This window comes from Anomaloglossus baeobatrachus, chromosome 2, assembly GCF_048569485.1.
Source record: "Anomaloglossus baeobatrachus isolate aAnoBae1 chromosome 2, aAnoBae1.hap1, whole genome shotgun sequence".
In the NCBI taxonomy this organism is placed as follows: Eukaryota; Metazoa; Chordata; class Amphibia; order Anura; family Aromobatidae; genus Anomaloglossus; species Anomaloglossus baeobatrachus.
The window spans coordinates 749,774,414-749,797,053 of record NC_134354.1 but is presented as its reverse complement, the minus strand read 5'-3'; the positions used below and the strand labels follow the sequence as shown (position 1 = coordinate 749,797,053).

Below are 22,640 nucleotides of genomic sequence, written 5' to 3'. Positions count from 1 at the left end.
AGGTTACACTGACTCTTTTCTCACAAAACCATATATTGATCTACTCTATAACAGTGTCCACAGAGTGGACGGCATTTTCATGGTAACAGGTCCCCTTAAATCCACACTGCGTTAATTTGTTGGACAGTTTTTAGAGCGGAGCTCGTTCTTTGCATGGGATGATATCCACATTGAATCTAACACGTGTGGATTTTTAGTCTGCAAAATTTGCTGCAGATACTCTTACATATCTTAAATTTCTGCTGCAGATCTGCATTGAAATCCTAATATATAATATATATATATATATATATATATATATATATATATATATATAATTTTTATACACACACACACTCTTGATGGATTGAAAAGGGGGAATATTGTAGTAAGAGATTACCTCATAAAGTGACTGTCACGCAGGGAGTAGGAAATGTAACGCGTGACACTGGCATTCAGACCGAAGGGCGTCTGACGCACTACAAAAACAGAACAAACAAAAAGGGGGGAGACACAACAGGAGGTTCCTGCCATTAGGGAGAGGGGTAAGGGGCATCTCCTGAACTCACCGAAAGCTGACTCCTGAGCTCCCGGGCGTCCCTGTAGAGGTTCGTTCAACCTGTTGGCGAGCAGGGTACCTGGGCCCCTCAGCTGGCCCTAAACTCACCCCCTGCCTAGTGAGTAGTCCGAGTACTACACTAGACTCGCCACTACACTAATAAACACGGAGGGAAGGGAAAGACAGACAGGGGGGATAAACAGAAGGATACAAACCCCAAACTTCACCATAGCTGACGAATGGGCACAGGAAAATTCCTCAGCAGTTCCTTCCACCATGCTGGTCAGAGTAGAATAAATTCTAACAGCAGCGAGGACTGCTGGGAAAACTCCCATATTTAAACCTAGATAGGCATGGGCCCAAAGCAGCTACAGCTAACCTGCCCTGCTCAGAGCTGCTGGCAACAAAACTGAAATTAACTCATGAGACGCCAAAGGAAAGGAAACTTTGTTTAAATGAGGAGATAAGATGGAGATGGGTGGCTCTAGCCCTATGGTTGTCACAAGTCTCAAAACAGCAGGGATATGACCATGACATTGACATGACACGTATTTTAATATTTGCACCACGGGTCAATTTCTAAGAATATTTTCCGCAGCATTGGGATAAGCTTTTTGTACTGTGTTGCTATGGTAATACCCATGCAGCTTATCCGCCCCATGTGAACATACCCCCCCAAAGGCCCACGTACACATTACACTGATGTTGGTGGAGCCGCACATATCAGCGGGCTGAAACGACGGTCTAACGTGTATAGTGATGGTCAGGAGAGCTGCGAGTCTCGCACAGGCATAATGTCATGATTTAGGAAGGTAATGGAGTAACGGTCTCCTCTTCAAAAACTAGGATCGCAGTGGTCCGGTCCTCATACATATTAGATAAAATGTTGTTCTCTCACAACCCAAAATAAGAAATGAGCAAAATGATTTGCAGAATCCTAATTAGCAGCGTCACCCGTGTCTGCTGACCAGAGCCTGTAAATTTCCCACCTGCCGCCATCCCCAGCACTTCTGTGGTTAGTAGGCCCGGAATGACATCATGTATGTATCACACTGTAACCATGGCTTCATGGCAGACATATACTAATCAGGAGTGCTGGGGGTAACGGCCGGTGGGAGGAGGTTCAAGGGGCTGTGATTTGGCAGCCATGGACTACCGACATTGCTGTTGGACGAGGGTCTTTGGAATCTTTTTACTCTACTTTATCCAAGATACATTTCAGACATTGGCCAACTCTATATTTTTTTTTTTTTTTTTTATTATTTTTTTTTTAGCCAATGATGCAGTGCTCCTCATCAGCCAAAAAAAACCCGAACATGCCTGACCAGTGTCCTGCCCAATAATTACTGTTCTTCAGTTGGTCAGTGGCCGACACAATCATTAATTTCACCAAACTGCCAATAATCATTGTTTGTATCGACCATTTTGGGTTACTATTAGCCAATGTGTAGAGGCGCCATTACACTTAAGGCTTTATTTGGAAGCATTAGAGAAGATTACCCTCATGGCCTTTTGTTTATAATGGAGCTATAAACTGGAAAGAAAAAAAGTAGCGCAAATAGGGTCTCATCTGAGGCCAATGAATTATGTAGAGAGACAAAACCAGGCTCACCTGGGGTAGTTGTGAAAGCCACAACTACTGAGAAGGCAAAGACAGCGGCTGCAGCATCCCTGGGGGTAGTAGTATTCCTTAAAGAAGCGAAGATGGGATATTGCCACACGATGGTGGAAAAATCCTGAAAAAATGCTAAGATGGTGATTTTTCATTGTGGACGCGTTACTGGGAGCAATATCTCCTTCAGGACCAAAATTACATGTGATTTCTGTCCTGAAGAAGGAGAAAATGCTTTCAAAAACATCTTATCTTGTCTGGATTTTTCCATGGTCATGTGGCGATATCCCGTCTTTGCTTCTTTAAGGAATATTCTAATGGAGCTGTGGTAGACACGTTTTGAAACCCTAGACCTTATTAACTTGGTGGGAGATTTATCACTTTTCCATCATGGTGTGCCGTATTTCATAGCTAGAATTTTGCTGCAGATACGGAGTCCTCAACCAGTGACTTGTGAGCCACATGTAGCTCTCGACTGTATCCTCAGGCGAGTGTCACTTGAAGGGACACTGTCGAAGCAGAATAAATGTTCAAACTAAGTGCACCATGGCGGGGCCAAACATTGAAGTCCACCTTCCCACCTTCTTGTTTTCCATCTTTCTCGGATCTTCTCTGGCTTTCTGAAGCCAAAACTTTCAATCAAAAATGAGGGGGTTGTAGATCTAGGGAGAAAACAAGTAGGTGCGAAATTAGTCCATCCGTGATGCTCCTGTGCTTGGTTTGTACAGTCATTCGGTGCCGATAGAGCCCCTTTAACTGTATAGGTGTCCACAGGGGGCATTACTACATGTGAGGGAAACATTTAGAGGGCATTATTACTTTATCATTGGAACTGAGGAAAAAATTACTTGATAAGGGACACTTAGAACATTATTATTATTATTATTATTATTATTACTTTTTAGGGAGGCAATGAATGGGCATTATTACTTTATAAGCCTCGCTCTCCCAGACTGTTTTTCTCAGAGCACTTGAAAAATGAAGGCCCAATTGTAAAGGGTGCTTTACACGCTGCAACATCGCTAGCGGTCTCTTTAGCGATATTACACGCTAGATCGAAGATCGCATCTGCGATCTAGCGTGTTACATCGCTAACGAGATCGTTAGCAATGTCGCAGCGTGTAAAGCACCCTTTAGGCTGCATTGTGGAGCTTCCTGAGTATTAAAATGGGTAATGTCAGATAAGGGTATGGCGTGATGATGGTGGCAGGTTGTGATGTGCAGGAACATCCACCATCTTAGGGTACTTTCACACTTGCGTTCAGCGCAGTCCGTGACTATGGAGAATAGCGCAGTCCGTTAACGCACTGCGCTATTCTCCATAGACTTGTATGGACGACGCACTGTAACACGAGTGTCAGCGTTGCATCCGCTGGACGACACAGCGTCGTTATTTTGACGCTGCGTCGGGCGGAAGGAACGCAGCATGTAACATTTTTTTGAGCAGCGCAATCCGTAGGATTTCACTGCGCATGCTTTTTTTTTTAATTACATAAACTTTATTTTGTCTCTCGGTGGTCGAACGTTCAGCTGAGGCCCCGGCCGCCGGCATGTGAGAGCGCTGAGCTGAGCGCCCGGCCGCTAGCTTTTGAGAGCGATCAGCTGATCGTTCACATAAGTCAGCTGCCGGTAAAACTGTAAAGAAGAAAAAAAAATAATAAAAACAAAGCTTTCCGTTGTTTTGTACGATCCGTTGCATCCGTTATGCCATTATATGCAACACATCCGTTGCATCCGTCACACAGTCACACAACGCAATGCAACGGATGCCGTTCAACGCAAGTGTGAAACGAGCCTTAGGCTACTTTCACACATCAGTTTTCTGTATTCAGGCACAGTCCTTTTTTTTCCTGATCCAACGGATCCTGAAAAAAAAGTGAAAACCGTATCCACCGGATCCGTTATGCCGGATCCGTTAAAAAAACGGATCCGGTGGATACGGTTTGCATCCGTTTTTGCATCCTTTTCGTCCGTTTTTTGGCTGGATCCGTTTTGTTAATTACATTGGAGCATGCTCAGTTTAGAAAAACGGATCCGGCGGCCGCATCCGTTTTTTACCGCATTACGCCGGATCCGGCGTCCATAGGCTTCTATTGTAAAACACGCCGTATCGCGCCGGATCCGGCGCGATGCGGTTTTTTTGCCGGACAAAAAAACGTTGCAAGCTACGTTGCCTCCGGCCGCCGCTTTAACTAATTTTGCCGCATCCGGAAAAAAACGGATGCAACGCAAAGCCATCCGGTACAATCCGGTAACAATGCAAGTCTATGGGGAAAAAACGGATGCGGTACCGGATCCGTTTTACCCGTTTTTTTCCGGATTGAACCTGATGGCAAAAAACTGATGTGTGAAAGTAGCCTTAGGCTACTTTCACACATCAGTTTTCTGTATTCAGGCACAGTCCTTTTTTTTCCTGATCCAACGGATCCTGAAAAAAAAGTGAAAACCGTATCCACCGGATCCGTTTTTTAACGGATCCGTTATGCCGGATCCGTTAAAAAAACGGATCCGGTGGATACGGTTTGCATCCGTTTTTGCATCCTTTTCGTCCGTTTTTTGGCTGGATCCGTTTTGTTAATTACATTGGAGCATGCTCAGTTTAGAAAAACGGATCCGGCGGCCGCATCCGTTTTTTACCGCATTACGCCGGATCCGGCGTCCATAGGCTTCTATTGTAAAACACGCCGTATCGCGCCGGATCCGGCGCGATGCGGTTTTTTTGCCGGACAAAAAAACGTTGCAAGCTACGTTGCCTCCGGCCGCCGCTTTAACTAATTTTGCCGCATCCGGAAAAAAACGGATGCAACGCAAAGCCATCCGGTACAATCCGGTAACAATGCAAGTCTATGGGGAAAAAACGGATGCGGTACCGGATCCGTTTTACCCGTTTTTTTCCGGATTGAACCTGATGGCAAAAAACTGATGTGTGAAAGTAGCCTTAGTTGGCCAGAAATGGACCCGTCATGAGTCACAAAGGAAGAGATCCATGATAAGTGCTCATTCCTGCATTCAACACCAAATCTAAACAGGCTGCGAGTCTGGACCTGCCACCTCCAAGGTAGTGAGGCCTGAAAAGTCACCTCCCAAATCTACAATGAAGAATACAAGCCTACTGCACATGAAAGGGACCATACAGTTTAAGCTTTTTCATCTTGGTTTTTGGCTACCTTTTGAGGTTTTTCTGGTGCATGTCTCCAGTGTCACACTGGGATCAGTAACATTGACTCTGGGGGCGCCAATATTGTTAGTTTTGCCTATATAAGGCTAAGTTCACATTTCCGCTAAAATGTATCAGTCACAATCCGCTGCTCTTGTAAACAACGGAATCCGTTTAGCGGATTCCGTTGCTCCCATAGACTTGTATGAGCAGCGGATTGTGACTGATGATGCTGCGTTGCACCCTCCGCCCGACTGATCAGTCGTGGAACGACTGACCGCCGGGCGGGAGGAACGCAGCATGTAACGTTTTTTGAGCAGCGCGATCCGTCGGATTTCGCTGCGCATGCTCTCTGGCTCCCTGCACACGTCACCAGCTTTGGTTGGTTACCCGATATTTACCCTGGTTACGGTGCAAGGAGCCAGCGCTAAGCGGTGTAGGCCCGTAACCAAGGTAAACATCGGGTGCTTTGCTGTGACCCGATATTTAGTCTAGTTACGTGTGCAGGGAGGCGGCCACTTCCCAGCTCGGCCCCGCCCCCTCCCGCACTCCGCACATGTGTGTACACACTCACTCACTCACTCACTCACACATACACTCACTCACACATACTCACCTGTCCCCAGCCATGCAGACCGCAGCACTGCCACTGACATCCTCAGCGCCTGGCCCCGCCCCCCGCTCGGCTCCGCCCCCTCCCGCATTCAGCATGAGTATATATACATACATACATACATACATACATACATACATACATACATACATACATACACACACACACACACACACACACACACACACACACACACACACACACACACACACACACACACACACCTCGGCTCCCCTCCCCCCCGAACTCCGCCCCCCGCACACAACGGAATCCGACAAAGAATTCTGTTCTTTGTCATCCGTTGTACAGCGTTAAACAGCGCATCAGTCACATGCGTCAAGCGACGCATGTGACTAATACAAAACAACGGAAATGTGAACTTAGCCTTAGTCTGTGTATTGGGGGTCTTGAGACACCACTAGAAGCATTGACATTTTATCTAGAGCTCTATGATGCTCAGTAATTTCTTTTAGGATAATATAGGACGACCATCGCTTGTGACTTTAATAGATATAAGAAAACCTGTACAGTGCTGGCCAAAAGTATTGGCACCTCTGCAATTCTGTCAGATAATACTTAGTTTCTTCTTGAAAATGATTGCAATCACAAATTCTTTGGTATTATTATCTTCATTTAATTTGTCGTCAATTGAAAAAAAGAAAAAAAAATTGTCATAAAGCCAAATTGGATATAATTCCACACCAAACATAAAAAGGGGGTGGACAAAAGTATTGGCACTGTTTGAAAAATCATGTGATGCTTCTCTAATTTGTGTAATTAACAGCACCTGTAACTTACCTGTGGCACCTAACAGGTGTTGGCAATAATAAATCACACTTGCAGCCAGTTGACATGGATTAAAGTTGACTCAACCTCTGTCCTGTGTCCTCGTGTGTACCACATTGAGCATGGAGAAAAGAAAGAAGAACAAAGAACTGTCTGAGGACTTGAGAATCCAAATTGTGAGGAAGCATGAGCAATAACAAGGCTACAAGTCCATCTCCAAAGACCTGAAAGTTCCTGTGTCTACGGTGCGCAGTGTCATCAAGAAGTTTAAAGCCCATGGCACTGTGGCTAACCTCCCTAGATGTGGAAGGAAAAGAAAAATTGACGAGAGATTTCAACGCAAGATTGTGCGGATGGTGGATAAAGAACCTCGACTAACATCCAAACAAGTTCAAGCTGCCCTGCAGTCCGAGGGTACAATAGTGTAAACCCGTACTATCCGACGGCGTCTGAATGAAAAGGGACTGTATGGTAGGATACCCAGGAAGACCCCACTTCTTACGAGACATAAAAAGCCAGGCTGGAGTTTGCCAAAACTTACCTGAGCCTAAAATGTTTTGGAAGAATGTTCTCTGGTCAGATGAGACAAAAGTAGAGCTTTTTTGGGAAAAGCCATCAACATAGAGTTTACAGGAAAAAAAAAAGAGGCATTCAAAGAAAAGACTCGGTGCCTACAGTCAAACATGGCAGAGGTTCCTTGATGTTTTGGAGTTGCTTTGCTGCCTCTGGCACTGGACTGCTTGACCGTGTGCATGGCATTATGAAGTCTGAAGACTACCAACAAATTTTGCAGCATAATGTAGGGCCCAGTGTGAGAAAGCTGGGTCTTCCTCAGAGGTCATGGGTCTTCCAGCAGGACAATGACCCAAAACACACTTCAAAAAGCACTAGAAAATGGTTTGAGAGAAAGCACTGGAGACTACTAAAGTGGCCAGCAATGAGTCCAGACCTGAACCCCATAGAACACCTGTGGAGAGATCTCAAAATGGCAGTTTGGAGAAGGCACCTTCAAATCTCAGGGACCTGGAGCAGTTTGCCAAAGAAGAATGGTCTAAAATTCCAGCAGAGCATTGTAAGAAACTCATTGATGGTTACCGGAAGCGGTTGTTGCAGTGATTTTGGCTAAAGGTTGTGCAACCAAGTATTAGGCTAAAGCTGGGTTTACACACTGAAACTTTCTAGCGATCCCACCAGCGATCCCAACCTGGCCGGGATCGCTACAAAGTCTCTGGTGAGCTGTCAAACAGGCAGACCTGACCAACGACGCAACAGCGATCCGGATCTGCAGAGCGACCTAGCTGGTTGTTGGGGACGTTGTGAAGCAGCTTTTTGAAAGGGAAGTCGCTGTAAAGTCCCCTTTACACACTGAGACTTTCCAGCGATCATGCTGCACAGCGGGAAACAAAGGACCAAAGAATGGTCCTGAACTATTTGTAGCGATCACAACTTCACAGCAGGGGCCAGGTCGCTGATGTGTTTCACACACTGCAATGTCGCTGGGGAGGTCGCTGTAACGTCACAAAACCGGTGACGTTACAGCGATGTCGTTTGAGATGTTGCAGTGTGTAAAGCCACCTTAAGGGTGCCAATACTTTGTCTGGACCATTTTTGGAGTTTTGTGTGAAATGATCAATGATTTGATTTTTGTTTTATTCTCTTTTGTGTTTTTTCATTGCAAGCAAAATAAATGATGATAATACCAAAGAATTTGTGATTGCAATCATTTTCAAGAAGAAACTGAGCATTATCTGACAGAATTGCAGGGGTGCCAATACTTTTTGGCCAGCACTGTAGATCTCTGTAGTTCTTTCAGTTTGTGGTGGGCTGTTTGCTTGTAATGGAGTTGATGTATTGCATCTGATTTTCCGTTCGTTATACCTTTCCCAGATGGCAGCAGGATTTGCTGTCCCGCTGGTACGGTGTACTTCCTTCCTTCCCTTTGGTGCAGTTTCCTGTTTGACAGTGGAGCTTGCATTATGCTGAGAACCGATGAAGCCATTCGGCTCGTTCAGAGTTGCAGTATCACTGCCAGTGAAGCGGCCATGTATACAACATATGGCTATTGGAACAGTTTCCACATCTTGAAGGCTAAGAAGCCTGAGCAGCTTGTATATGCTAGAATAAATGTCTATATAATTGTATACGGCTTTTGTTTTGCACTTTGGCAGTCCTGAACCCTTTGGGTACTTTTCACTCTCATGACAACCAATCAGGCAGGGCGTCTATATTTGTGGGAGATCAGCATCTATCCCACCTTCTTGGCTCTACAGCTTGCATTAAAATGCAGAATTGTATTAACAATTTTTAAGCTGAAATTTCCCAGCATTCCTTGTTTCCAGCAGCTGCAAGGAGGATATATTTATTTCCTCACTGTGTCCGCTCTCATAATCTAGAACACAGTGTTTAAAGGGAACCTGTAACTAGGTTTTTCCCTTATGAGCTGCGGCCACCACCAGTGAGCTCTTATATACAGCATTCTAGGATACTGTATATAAGAGCCCAGGCCGCGCTGTATAATGTAAAAAAAAACCACCTTTATAATACTCACTTGGGGGAGCGGTCCGGTGTGATGGGTGTTGATGCTCTTAGTCCGGCGCCTCCTCAATCTTGTGCGATCGCGGCCCTAAATTACTACAGTACCTGTGCAGAAGAGGACCGGTCTGGAGAAGCGGACACACTAGCCAAGCTCCTGCTGTTTTGATGGCTATGGATGCAACAACGCTGTGCCGAATTTACACTGCTGTTACGTGGGCAGCCTAAGACCTTAAACTAGAGTGTAAAACCGGCATACACATCTGATGGCTTTCATCTGATTATTCAGTCGGCAGCCGTAATTCCCATATATACCAGAGCACTTGTTCGGCCAAGAAAGCCACTGCCTGATATCTGTGGTGGCAGCTCATCTCTGGGGACAACGGAAGTATTAGCAGTCCAACATTGGACACGCTGAACACTTAAAGGGGTATTCCCATCTCCAACATCCCATCCCAGCATGTAGTAGGTGTAATAATATTAGTAAATACCTTAAATTAGAAATGTAGTATAGTTCTCATGATATTGTCTCTTATCTCATGTGCAGGGCATTGCAGCTTAGGAATCCATAGTTAAAGGGAACCTGTCAGGTCCAATATGCACCCAGAACCACGAGCAGTTTGGAGTGCATATTGCTAATCCCTGCCTAACCGTCCCTGTTTATATTAGCATAGATAAAGGGATCTTAAGAAAAAGTATTTCTAAAGATCTTTTATCGTATGCTAATGAGCAGGGGACTAGTCCCAAGGGCGTTGCTTCCCTGGCTAGTCGGCTTCATTAGCATCTTAGTATGCCCCTGTCTTTCTGTGGGCGTATTATCATGCTAATGAATGTGCAGCATCACAGGATGACCTCACTCACCTCTCCGCTGCCATCGCCAACCGACACTGGATTTCGGCTCAGTGCGCATGACCCCGGAGTTTCGGTCATACACACTACTTCAGTTTTGAAGCCAGTTCGCGTACACCCGGCTTCATAGTGCCCATGACTGAAACTCTGGGGTCATGCGCACTGAGCCGAAATCCAGTGTCGGGCGGTGATGGCAGCGGAGAGGTGAGTGAGGTCATCCTGTGATGCTGCACATTCATTAGCATGTTAGCACGCAAGGGAAGCAACGCCCAGGGGACTAGTCCCTGCGCTCATTAGCATAAGATAAAAGATCTTTAGAAATACTTTTCTAAAGATCTCTTTATCTATTCTACTAGATACAGGGACAGTTAGGCAGGGATTAGCAATATGCACCCAGAACTGCTTGTGGTGCATATTGGACCTGACAGGTTCCCGTTAAGAGCACGAGCAACTAACTATCACTATATGAGTTGCCGGCGCTGTTCCAGCGATGACAACACTGGCTTTTCCGTCACTTTGTTACATGAGCCCTGCAGCCAATCAGTCACCACTTCTCTCACTGACACCTTGAAGAAATGATAGCTGCTGCTGACTTCTTCCGGATGACCTCCGTCCAAAGGAGTAGTGCAGCGGTCGCTGATTGCCTGCAGTGCTCACAGGTGCTAATAACGCTGGAACAGCACCTGCACAGGAGGTGAGTATAACTGTTATTATTTTACATGGGGGAAAATCTAGTGATTCAGAAGTGGTTGTCCGAGTAGTGGACAGCCCCTTTAAGTGTGCGGTGTTTAGGTGAGTAGGGAGTACGGTTATTTAGTAAAACTTTTCAGGCCATCTTCTCCATTACCACATACCTCATCGAGAGTACTTCCAATATTTATCCTCCATCAGTAGTGCCGGGATCCCCCCCTCAAAAGTGGACTTAAAACCCCAGGGATTAAAAGTATCATGTCTCTGACCTGTCAGGTTTTCAGTGTTTCTAAATGAGTAAAACATGGTGGCTTTTTCCAAAACCAGTGCATCTCTTCTCTATGGGTTGTCTTATTTTGACATTCAGATCTCCACCTTTTGGCTCGCACGGATGTTGCACTTTACCATACGTGGGTCTCCTAGGGCATAATAACGTATTTCGATTTGGTAGAGTTCCTACTTGAAGAATTTTTCTATTCTTGGTCAATGTATGATGTATCTATGATGTGGTTAATTGGTGAAATGCATTTGGTGAACTACATAATCCAGCAGCCAGATTCTGACGATAAACACCTTTGCCTCCTCACAGGCCAGCACGGACGGTGGATCTGCGGGGGCGTTGACTCCTCAGCATGTTCGCGCACACTCCTCTCCAGCCTCTCTGCAGCTTGGCGCTGTCTCCCCGGGTGCACTTTCTCCACAAGGAGTGGTTTCTGCCCAAGTACCCGCTGCTCCAAATCCGCATCTTCGACAGTCGTCTTTTGAAATTCCGGATGACGTCCCCCTGCCTCCGGGATGGGAGATGGCCAAAACTCCATCCGGACAAAGATATTTTCTGAAGTGAGTAGAAGCGATTTAATTTTTTTTTTTTGTGCTTTCTTTTATGTCTTTTTGCTCATTTTTTCATGCAATTACCAGAATTGGTTGGTGATCAGAGGGTTTTGAGGTTGCATTTGCACCCAGACTTACATAGTGCATGACATAACTGGGCAGTGCAGAGGTGTGATGAGTATTATAATTGCACCATAATAATAGAATAAACAGATTGCTACAATTATAGCATATGTATATATAGATCCTGGGCAGTGCGGGGTTCTCGCCTAGGCCCGGTGCTAATTGTTCGCTGGGTGCAGGAGCTTCACCTTGCACCTTGGTCATTGATGATGGGAGTGGTGCAGGAAATTGGCAATCTAAAGGGTGATATTTTTATTTTTTAATCATGTTGTGTTTTCGTAATTAGATTTTATGAACCTGTAGCGATTATCAGTGATTGAATGACTTTGAGCGAGGATTGCTTTGGATTCACATATCAATTTAATACCTCAACTATCTGTCCCAGTTTTCATGCTTTGTAACTTGCCATCCACGCTTTTTGAATGGGCTGTTCCTCTTTACCAGCATTCTGCCAGCACTGTAGGTGCATGGACTTTCTTTCCATCACTTCCCAGCATGCATATTACCGACCATTGTCCATGACCTTCCCACTCTTGCTGTATTTTGTCTTGGCGTCTCTACCAATCTAATATGACCAGTATCTGTCCCAATTTTCATGCTTTCAAGACAAAACAATCACTGATCTCGGGCAGACCAGCTAGAGAAAACACTGCCGGCAGCCAGCGAAGGCGCTCAACACGGTGAAATCCTAGCTGCATTGCTCCCTGGGAAGAATGCAAATCAAAAGGGTCCGTGGAGCCTCTGTTAGAAGTCTTGACAAGGAAAATAGCCAGATATCCCTCCGGGAAGGACCTAGCCAAGGAATGGCTCTTTTTAGGAGACCACCATATAAAGTGGCCCTTTTAGTCAATATCCAACTCCTGACGAGTTTAAAGATATGACAAGGGAAATACCAAGGCCAGGTATCCATCCACAGAGGATAGTGGATATTCCGGAGGGATATCTGGCTATTTTCCGTGTTGAGACTCCTAACAGAGGCTCCACGGACCCTTTTGATTTGCATACTTCCCAGGGAGCAATGCACCTAGGATTTCACTGTGTTGAGCGCCCTCGCTGGCTGCCAGCCGTGTTTTCTCTGGCTGGTCTCCCTGAGATCAGTGATTGTTTTGTCTTGTTAGTCTACTAGGCATTGCTCCCACCTGGCCAGAATCTTACCCCACACTCATGAGGGGCAATACCCCGAAATAGCTGTCTGTGGATGGATACCTGGCCTTGGTATTTCCCTTGTCATATCTTTAAACTCGTCAAGAGCTGGATATTGACTAAAAGGGCCACTTAATATGGTGGTTATGGTGGTCTCCTAAAAAGAGCCACTCCTTGGCTAGGTTCTTCCCTGAGGGATATCTGGCTATTTTCCGTGTCGAGACTCCTCTAACAGAGGCTCGACAGACCCTTTTGATTTGCAATTTTCATGCTTTAACATACCTACCACGCTTTGAGTGGGCTGTTCCTCTTTACCAGCATTCTGCCAGCACTGTAGGTGCATGGACTTTCCATCACTTTCCAGCATGCATAGCACTGACCATTGTCTAATGAGCTGTCCCTTCTTACTGTAAATTGTCTTAGGGTCTCTGCTGCTATAGTTGGATTTCACTCAACAGGCAGTAGACCGCAAGTTATACAAAAGAGAGATGCCTCGTGACATCCGCTTTGGATTGAATTTTGTTGTAAAAAGTATTGTTTCATTGCAGGCCTATGGTTTATACCCATGCTACCTATCAGTACAATCACAAGCGGGGTCCACCAAAGTTTAGAATAAAATTCCAAACAAGAGTTACTTGGCAACTACTTTGTCTTATCAAAATTCGCTGAATATGAAACGGGTTGTCGAGCTCAAAATATTAATTCACAGAACCCTTGTTGAGCGGCAGGGTCCATATTCCATGGTGCGGTGCACCTTCTACTTGGCACCATGCGCTGCTGCTATTTTGTGTAGTCAGCTCCTTGAGTGTCTGACGCCAGCTAATCAATAGGGGCCAGGGATACCGGCAAATAAGACGCTGTTCACAGGGCTCCTGTCCAGCCCCCACGGAAAACTGACCTGGCCGCTGGATCATGATCTTTCCAATCAATTTACTCATCTCTACAATTCACTACAGAAAAGTGACACCTGCTCAAGACGTTGTGCTGTGTTGGTATAAGGGCATCATCCATTTTTGTTTGCTGGTCTGTTCTCCTAATTGGAGCAGTTTTTCTAATGAGTAATTGTGAGAAATTTACCAAGGATTATCAAAAGTAGCTGACTATTAGCTGCATACTCATGCAAATGCAACATATTATAGAATATTCACTGGCATTTTTAATTTTAAAGGGCATTTTTCAATAGGACCAACCCTCCTAAGTCATCTATATGGGCATGTAAGTCCTAGAAAGCTGAATAAAATGATACCTGGGTATCTGTGATCCGATGTCTTATTCCAGAGAAATCCACATTTTTCATGATGTGTAAATGAGCTGTTAAGATCTATGGGTGGGAAATAGATCTCCCTAATAATCTGCTTCCTGAGATTATTATAAATGAAAGGGGGAGTTACCAGTGTGAGACATGTAATGACTGACAGTCTGCTCTCCTGATGCACATGTCTTAGACTAGTAACTTACAAGAATCTCTAGAGAGAGATTCTCGGGGATATCAGTGACCGGCCCAAAGATCTTAACTGCTCATTTACATATTAAGAAAAATGTTGATTTTTCTGGAATAAGATGTCTTAATATGTAAATGAGCTGTTTAAGATTTTTACTGATATCCCTGAGAATCTGCCTCCAGAAATTATTGTAAGTTACCAGTCTTGAGACATGTACATCAGTAGAGCAGACGGGCAGTCATTACATGTCTCCCACTGGTAACGCACCCTTTCATTTAGAATAATCTCTGGAGGCAGATTCTATAGGAGATCTATGTCCGGCCCATAGATCTTAACAGCTCATTTACATATTTAAGAAAAAGATAGATTGATCTGGCGCAAGACATCAGATCGCAGATATCAAGGTATTACTTTATTCAAGTTTCTATGACCTTTGTGCCCATATAAACATTTTAGGAGAGTTGATCCTTCTGATTCTCTTTAAACGGAGTACCGCCTCCAATTGGTGCTGCACTGATTCTTCTTTTTTTTTTTTTTTTTTCTTCCTTCTGTGTCCCTTTGTTCCAAAGTTATGACCCCCCCAGTAATAATGGTGCCAAATTTATCCAAACAACTGGGCGCCTACCACCAAAAGTTTGTAGGTGCAGCCATGTTTTGATTGTCCAAGATCGGAAGAGGAAAAAAAAAAAAAACTCCCAGAAAGAATTTTTTTTTGTTAACGCCCAGCTTATTTAAAGGGAACATCTGCACCATTATACTGGGTACTGGGGAAAGGGGGCTATAACTTTGGATTAGAGGGACACAGAAGAAAAAGGAAAACTGTTCCCGAATCAGTTTATCAGCAGCAACTGGAGGAAGTGCTCAGTTTAAATGAAAAAAATCCATTGAAATGTCCGCTTTAAATCCCTACCACTGAGATGATGATGATTCACTGACCATTTTTTTTCTGCATCTTGTGACTTTCATTTTAGGCCACATGACGGCCCCCATATTGCTGTATAGACATGGAGGTAGACTTCTTGCTGGGTTTTCTTGAACTTTTCATCCTAAATCTCATCCTTTTTTTTGTTTCCTTTCTTTTAAATACCTGTAAAAGTGCACATATTGATCTTTTCCTCTCTGGATCTTCCTGCACTGCCCTGGTTTCCTTATTAAGGGCTCATGTTTCACCTAGAACAATGAGGAGACTTAGCCGGTAAAGTACACACAAGTCTGGCAAAGTATGCATGAGCGAGAGCGTTTGTTCCCCAGCAGACATCCTAAGTAAATGATTGAATGGACTTCTGGCTGTGAGGGATCAGACCTGATTGAGAAAAGGCCTGGATATAAACTAGGTTGTTAAGCAAAATAAAGGCCTCTTCTTAAATCTCTCCCTGCTGGGATCACATGCTGGCCTGCCAGGCGGGCGAGAGGCTTAACCCTTCTCGGCTTGGCGGAAAGTTTGTGGTGTTGATGCAATTAAGGGCGCGTCATCCACGACAATAGGAAATCAGCTTGTTGTACGGTGTAATTGAAATGTAATCTCGACTGTGTAGGAGTTTGCAGGTTTGAAAAAAAAAAATTTGGCTGAAGTTTCAGATCAGAAACCACCTTAAAACCTGCAGGGATCTGTCTTCACGGAGGATTTACCTGCCTACATAATGTATATTTATGTAGGGGGAAGTAAAAGTTGTCTGGAAATCCCCGCAGACCGGTTTCTCACCTCCTAAATGCATGGTCCAGGTGGTGACCATGATGTCCGGAAATGTTGCTTGTCTACTGATCAGAAACAAACGTCCTCGTCTAGGTCTTTGAGGCTGTTACTGATCGGAAACCAATGTCCTTATTTAGGTTTTTGAGGCTGTTACTGATCGGAAACAAACGTCCTCGCCTAGGTCTTTAAGGCTGTTACCTATTGGAAACCTAGGTCTTTGAGGCTGTTACTGATCAGAAACCAACGTCCTCGTCTAGGTCTTTGAGGCTTTTACTGATCAGAAACCGACGTCCTCGTCTAGGTCTTTGAGGCTGTTACTGATCGGAAACAAACATCGCCGTCCAGGTCTTTGAGGCTGTAAAGTTTGGGTCAGCAGACCTGCAACCGGCTGCACATGGGCCATGAATTTCCGAAATGTGAAGTTGACCTAAAAACCTGTCCAGTTCCACCTTCAAAGTCTAGAAGTCAAGGCTGACATGCCTTCATTATGTTCTAAACAAGTTCTTAAGTCCTGGCTACTCCCAAAAGCCCCCCCTAAAATCTACATAACATCATGTACTAATTAATGTCGTTCGCCTAGGCCCTTATAGTCGGAGGTAATGAGATCATTTTGGGCACCCTTTTATTTGGTGGATGGGCTGTTCAAGTGAAATGGGTGTGTTGGTAAAAAGTTATAGGGTGGTGCACTGATTGACAACACACTGTCTAAGGCCATGTTCACAATACATGAAAATATGATACACATGAATCCTACACATATACAATGGAAAGTGTCTGCATGGGTTTTGAGTTGTGTAATGGCAGCTCTTGTAGGAGTATGGCCAGCATATGTCTTTCGAGACTTGGTCTTACATATCGGCTGTATATTGGACGAACCCTCCGATTTTTATCAGGTCTGGCTGACTAATGTGTATGTATTGGGGCTTCCCAATTTTCCCACATCGTGAGATGCCAGGGGAGAGAGGGAAATTCAAATTTATTTGCCCGCTTTTTTTTTCTCTCAGGGAAATAAGCCACTGCCAGAGTTTTTGGCAGTAACTTGCTCTTCTTTCTGTTGATAACACATACAGGCCTAAAGGTCCAGTCACACTAAGCAACTTACCAGCGATCCCAACAACGATAGGGATCGCTGGTAAGTTGCTAGGAGGTTGCTGGTGAGCTGTCACACTGCGACGCTCCAGCGATCCCACCAGCAACCTGACCTGGCAGGGATCGCTGGAGCGTGGCTACACGAGTTGCTGGTGAGCTCACCAGCAACCAGTGACCAGCCCCCAGTCTCCTAGTTACAGCACACATCAGGTTAATTAACCCGATGTGTGCTGCAGCTAAATGTGCACAGAGCAGGGAGCAGCGCACACTGAGCGCTGGCTCCTTGCTCTCCTAGTTACAGCACACATCGGGTTAATTACCTGATGTGTGCTGCAGCTAAATGTGCACAGAGCAGGGAGCAGCGCACACTGCTTAGTGCTGGCTCCTTGCTCTCCTAGTTACAGCACACATCGGGTTAATTACCTGATGTGTGCTGCAGCTACATGTGCACAGAGCAGGAGCCGGCACTGACAGTGAGAGCGGAGGAGGCTGGTATCAAAGGTAAATATCGGGTAACCAAGGACAGGGCTTCTTGGTTACCCGATGTTTACATTAGTTACCAGCCTCCGCAGAAGCTGGCTCCCTGCTCACTGCACATTTAGTTGTTGCTGTCTCGCTGTCACACACAGCGATCTGTGCTTCACAGCAGGACAGCAACAACTAAAAAATGGCCCAGGACATTCAGCAACAACCAACGACCTCACAGCAGGGGCCAGGTTGTTGCTGGATGTCACACACAGCAACATCGCTAGCAACGTCACAAAAGTTGTTCGTTACCAGCGATGTTGCTAGCGATGTTGCTTAGGGTACTTTCACACTTGCGTTATTTTCCTTCCGTTACAATCCGCCCTTTTGGGAAACAGCGGAATCCGTTAACGGATTCCGCTGCTTCCCATAGACTTGTATGGTTGACGGATTGTACCAAAAGGAGCTGCGTTGCTTCCGCTGGGCGACGCTCCGTTGCTTCCGCCCAGCGGGAGGAACGCAGCATGTAACGTTATTTTGAGCAGCGGAATCCTCTGGATTTCACTGCGCATGCTCTTTTTTTTTTTTTTTTTTTTTTTTTAAATCAAACTTTATTTTGGCTCGCGGTGGCCGAACGTTCAGCTGAGCGCCCGGCCGTCGGCAAGCGACAGCGCTCAGCTGAATGACCGGCCACCAGCATGCCCGGCCGCCGGCAAGTCACAGCGCTCAGCTGAGCGCCCGCCCGCCGGCATGCCCGGGCGCCGGCAAGTGACAGCGATCAGCTGATCACCCGGCGGCCGGCTGCAGGGAGCGATCAGCTGATCACCCGGCGGCCGGGAGCGATCAGCTGATCACCCGGCAGCCGGCTGCAGGGAGCGATCAGCTGATCACCCGGCGGCCGGCTGCAGGGAGCGATCAGCTGATCACCCGGCGGCCGGCTGCAGGGAGCGATCAGCTGATCACCCGGCGGCCGGGAGCGATCAGCTGATCACCCGGCGGGCGGGAGCGATCAGCTGATCACCCGGCGGCCGGCTACTGGGAGCAATCAGCTGATCACCCAGCGGCCGGCTGCAGGGAACGATCAGCTGATCGTTCACTATAGTCTGCCGCTGGTAAAACCGGGAAAAAAAAAAAAAAAAAAATCAAAACGAATTGCGTTGTTTTGCAGCATCCGTTGCATCCGTTGTGTCACTATATGCAACACATCCGTTGCATCCGTTACACAACGCAATGCAACGGATACCGTTCAACGCAAGTGTGAAAGTAGCCTTAGTGTGACGGGGCCTTAAGCATACTTTTGTATGGAAGAGATAACTGTCCACAAACTTCCATTTATATTGTGTGTGTGTGTGTGTGTGTGTGTGTGTGTGTCTAGTTTAAAGCGGTATTCCCATCTCGAAGACCCTATCCCAATATGTAGTAAGTGTAATAATATTAGCAAATACCTCCAATTAGAAATGTAGTATAGTTTTCCTGATATAGCCATGTCTCTTACTTCATGTGCAGGGCATTGTAGCTTAGGCTACATCTGGGTGTCCACCTCCAGAAAGCATTTACTCCCGAAAATGGTGACTCCGCCTGCACTATTTATAGTCAGTGGCCCCGTCAGCGCATACGTCCAAAACTGGTTGGGTGGTTCGGGTTCGGTGGTGCGGGTGGTTCGGACGAAAGCCCCAATGGGACCACTGATCGGGGATCAGAATCCAATGTGAAAGAGACCTTGGGTTTCCATAGTTACGTCCACTCATATAACGATAGTCCGTTGCTTGTGATCGGAATCATGGATACCTAATCTGTAATGCCCTGCACATGAGGTAAGGGACATGGCTATATCAGGAGAACTATACATTTCTAATTGGAGGTATTTGCTAATATTATTACATCTACTACATACTGTCATGACTAAGACCGTGTAATATGGTCGAAACGCGTCGCTAGTCATTTTTTCCCCTGCCTAGGGGCTGTCTGTACCTACCTTCACATGTGTGCACATGGAATAAACCATATGGAGATTTATATTGAAGAGTGCCTTCCTTTCTGTGCTGGATCTCTTCTTACATGCTTGCAGCCGCCCGTCCGATTGTCCGTGCTGCAGAGAGAGGGCCTGGAGACTTGGACTGGGTGAGCTGAATTCCTTTGTCATTCATTATCTACTACATATTGGAATATGATTTTGGAGATGGGGAATAACCCTTTAAGCTCAATCAAAGAAAGCCCTTCATATAGTAAGTGATGGCTTATGTGTAGGATGTGCAGTGATTAGAGGAGATATGACCACTAATCTTATACAATGATGGGGGCATTGTGCGTTGCGGTGCATCCAGACTCCTGGTGTATGGGAGAGTATCTAAAAAACAAACATTCTCTCTTGAACGTTGCCTCGTAAATGACCAGGAGGGCCACTGTGTGGGAAAGTGTATCGCCCCAGGGCTCGGCTGCAGCCGAGCCGCTCGGATCCGGGCTCGTCAGTGGGTGGCTCGAGCGCCTCCGGACCCGGGGGTCACGTCGCTCTGAAGGGAGGCTGGCGCTACGTGAGGGGTTTCGGTGGGGAGGTTCACGGCCGGAGCCGCGGTTTTGGGTTTAAGTTCGTGACGTCACCCACGGGTCGTGGGGAGTGTGGACACCACCGCTGCCGTTGACTAGGCTCCCAGGGACGGTGTTGCACAGCCAGGTGTTGATCCCTCCGTGGGTAGGGGGGTTGATGGTCCCGGGGCCCTGTTATAGGGGTTAGGATGTAGGAGCGCGGGCGTGTTGGTGCAATGCGGGGCGGTGCGTGGCCCGAGGGCACTGTGGTACTCACTATGACAGATACACCGGAGTCTCTGGTAAACCAAATAGATGGTCGGTGCCCACAGCCGGCTGCGTCTGGTCCCCCACCCGGTTTGGTGGTCCCCGCCATTCTCCTGCACCTCTTTATGTTGTGTTGACTGCCTATGCCTCAGCAACGGGAGTCCGCTCCCCGGCTTTGTGTGTGTGTGTGTCGGGAGAGCCCGTTTGCCCGCATACGCTGGCCCGTGGGATCTCTCTGCCTGAGCGGTGGATTTCTATCCCCCCTCGTTGGGCTGTTGTCTTCAGTCGGGACTTGGGTGGGAAAGAACCTAAGGTCCAGACCCCAATCAGTTAATTCGACTCGGTCCAGTGGTTTCTGGGCCTCGTTCTGGGTCTGAGTACCCTTCCTGGTGCTCCAGTTTCCAGTTGGTTCCCCGATTCGGTACCGGCAGGCCACTACCCTGTCCCGGTCCCTTACGGTTCCACCAGACGTCTTCCCGGCTCCTGCAGGCGGCAACCACCGTCTGCCTCCTGGCCACAGGGTATCCGGGCTACGACCCAGATCCCTGACAGACGTTTTCACTTTTCTCCTACTCTCCTCTCCTCTCCTCCCTAACTTCATCTGTGTGTTTTCCTGCCTCAGGCTATCCGCATTCCTCGGTGGGCGTGGCCAACCGCCTGGCTACGCCCCCTGGTGTGAACGTCAAGACCTGAGGGGGTGACTCAGGGTTTTTAGGTTGGCTGCTGTTACCTTTTTAGGGGACGAGTGTTTGTGCAAGGGCCTGTCTGTGACTACCTGACTAGTCCAGGGCGTCACAAAAGTGGTGCCCAAATGTTTTGTCCTTCCTTATTCAGTATGTGCAGGTCCCCCAGCGATCACAATGCTCTCGAATATTCTGTAGACATACCGCCACTGTGTTAAATAAATAAAATTTATCTGATGGCTTTTTCTTTTTCTTCAAGTCCATGGAGAAATTGCACATAGGCCCTCGTCCCGGGCCGCCGGTCACACACGTGCAGTCAGCGGCCATCAGCTGGGGTGTAATGTTTTCGTCCCAGTCCCTACAGTCCAGGTGATGTCACTTTATTGCACGGCATATGTCCAGTATTCCCGGTTTTCCCAGGATATAGACGTCGTCACATGTGACAACTCATTTCCTGAGTTGATCTGTGTAAATCTGCTCAGATGTCACGGTGACCGCAGTGATTACGATTAGCATAATGCGCCTGTTTGGATCTGTACTGGGTGGGAAGTGGTGTTTAGAAACTGCTTCCTGCCTGAAATCATACACACTGGGGAACGTTTCCCGGTTAGGCTGGGATCACACTTACCGGCTGGAGTGTCGCATCCCTTTTTTTAATTTTTTTTTTTCTTTACTCCTTTGGAAATACTTAAAGGTTATTCCCGTCTCCAAGATCCTATCCCAATATGTAGTAGGTGTAATAATAATAATAATAATAGCAAATACCCATTTAGAAATATAATATAGTTCTCCTGATATAGCCATGTCTCTTACCTCATGTGCAGGGCATTACAGCTTAGGTATCCATGGTTACGACCACTCATATAGTGACAGTTGCTCGTGGTCGGAACCATGGATGCATAAGCTGTAATGCCCTGCACATGAGGTAACAGATATGGCTATATCAGGAGAAGTATTCTAGATTTCTAATTGGGGGTATTTGCTATTAATAATAATAATTTATTATTAATAATAATAATAATAATAATAATAATAATAACCTACTGCATTTGGAGATGGGAATACCCATTTAAGTCCAAAAAATGACAAGTGTTCTTGGTTTGAAATCTTAAAGGTATCACATCTAGAATACTCTAGTCTTTTTTCGGCTTAAGTATTATCATTGAATATATCTCTCTCTCTAAATGAAATCAAATCTAATAGGCTTTATTGGCGGGATCAAAATACAATCATTGCCAAAGCAAGAAAAGAAATGTGACAGAGGAGTGGGTTAGGGTACTTTCACACTTGCGTTCAGCGGAGTCCGTCACTACATAGACTTGTATGGATGACGCACTGTAACGCAAGTGTCAGCGTTGCATCCGCCGGATGACGCAGCGTCGTTATTTTGACGCTGCGTCGGGCGGAAGGAATGCAGCATGTAACGTTTTTTTGAGCAGTGGAATCCTTTGGATTTCACTGCGCATGCTCTCTCTGGCTCCATCCACCCGTAACCAGGGTACACATCGGGTAACCAAGGAACCCTGGTTACGTGTGCAGGGAGCCCGACACTTCCCTGCTTGGCTCCGCCCTCTCCCGCACTCCGTATGTATACACACACACAC

At 46.3% G+C, this 22,640-nt stretch overlaps 1 protein-coding gene across 4 annotated transcripts in view; it reads left to right on the top strand.

The window, feature by feature from the left end:
* YAP1 (Yes1 associated transcriptional regulator) overlaps nucleotides 1–22,640 on the top strand; it is a 96,158-nt gene that overhangs the window by 10,666 nt on the left and 62,852 nt on the right. For all 4 annotated transcript variants that reach the window (XM_075337474.1, XM_075337473.1, XM_075337472.1 and 1 more), the window contains exon 2: nucleotides 11,367–11,617. In XM_075337474.1, coding sequence (XP_075193589.1) covers nucleotides 11,367–11,617 — 251 coding nt within the window. The remainder of the gene's footprint in view (nucleotides 1–11,366; nucleotides 11,618–22,640) is intronic.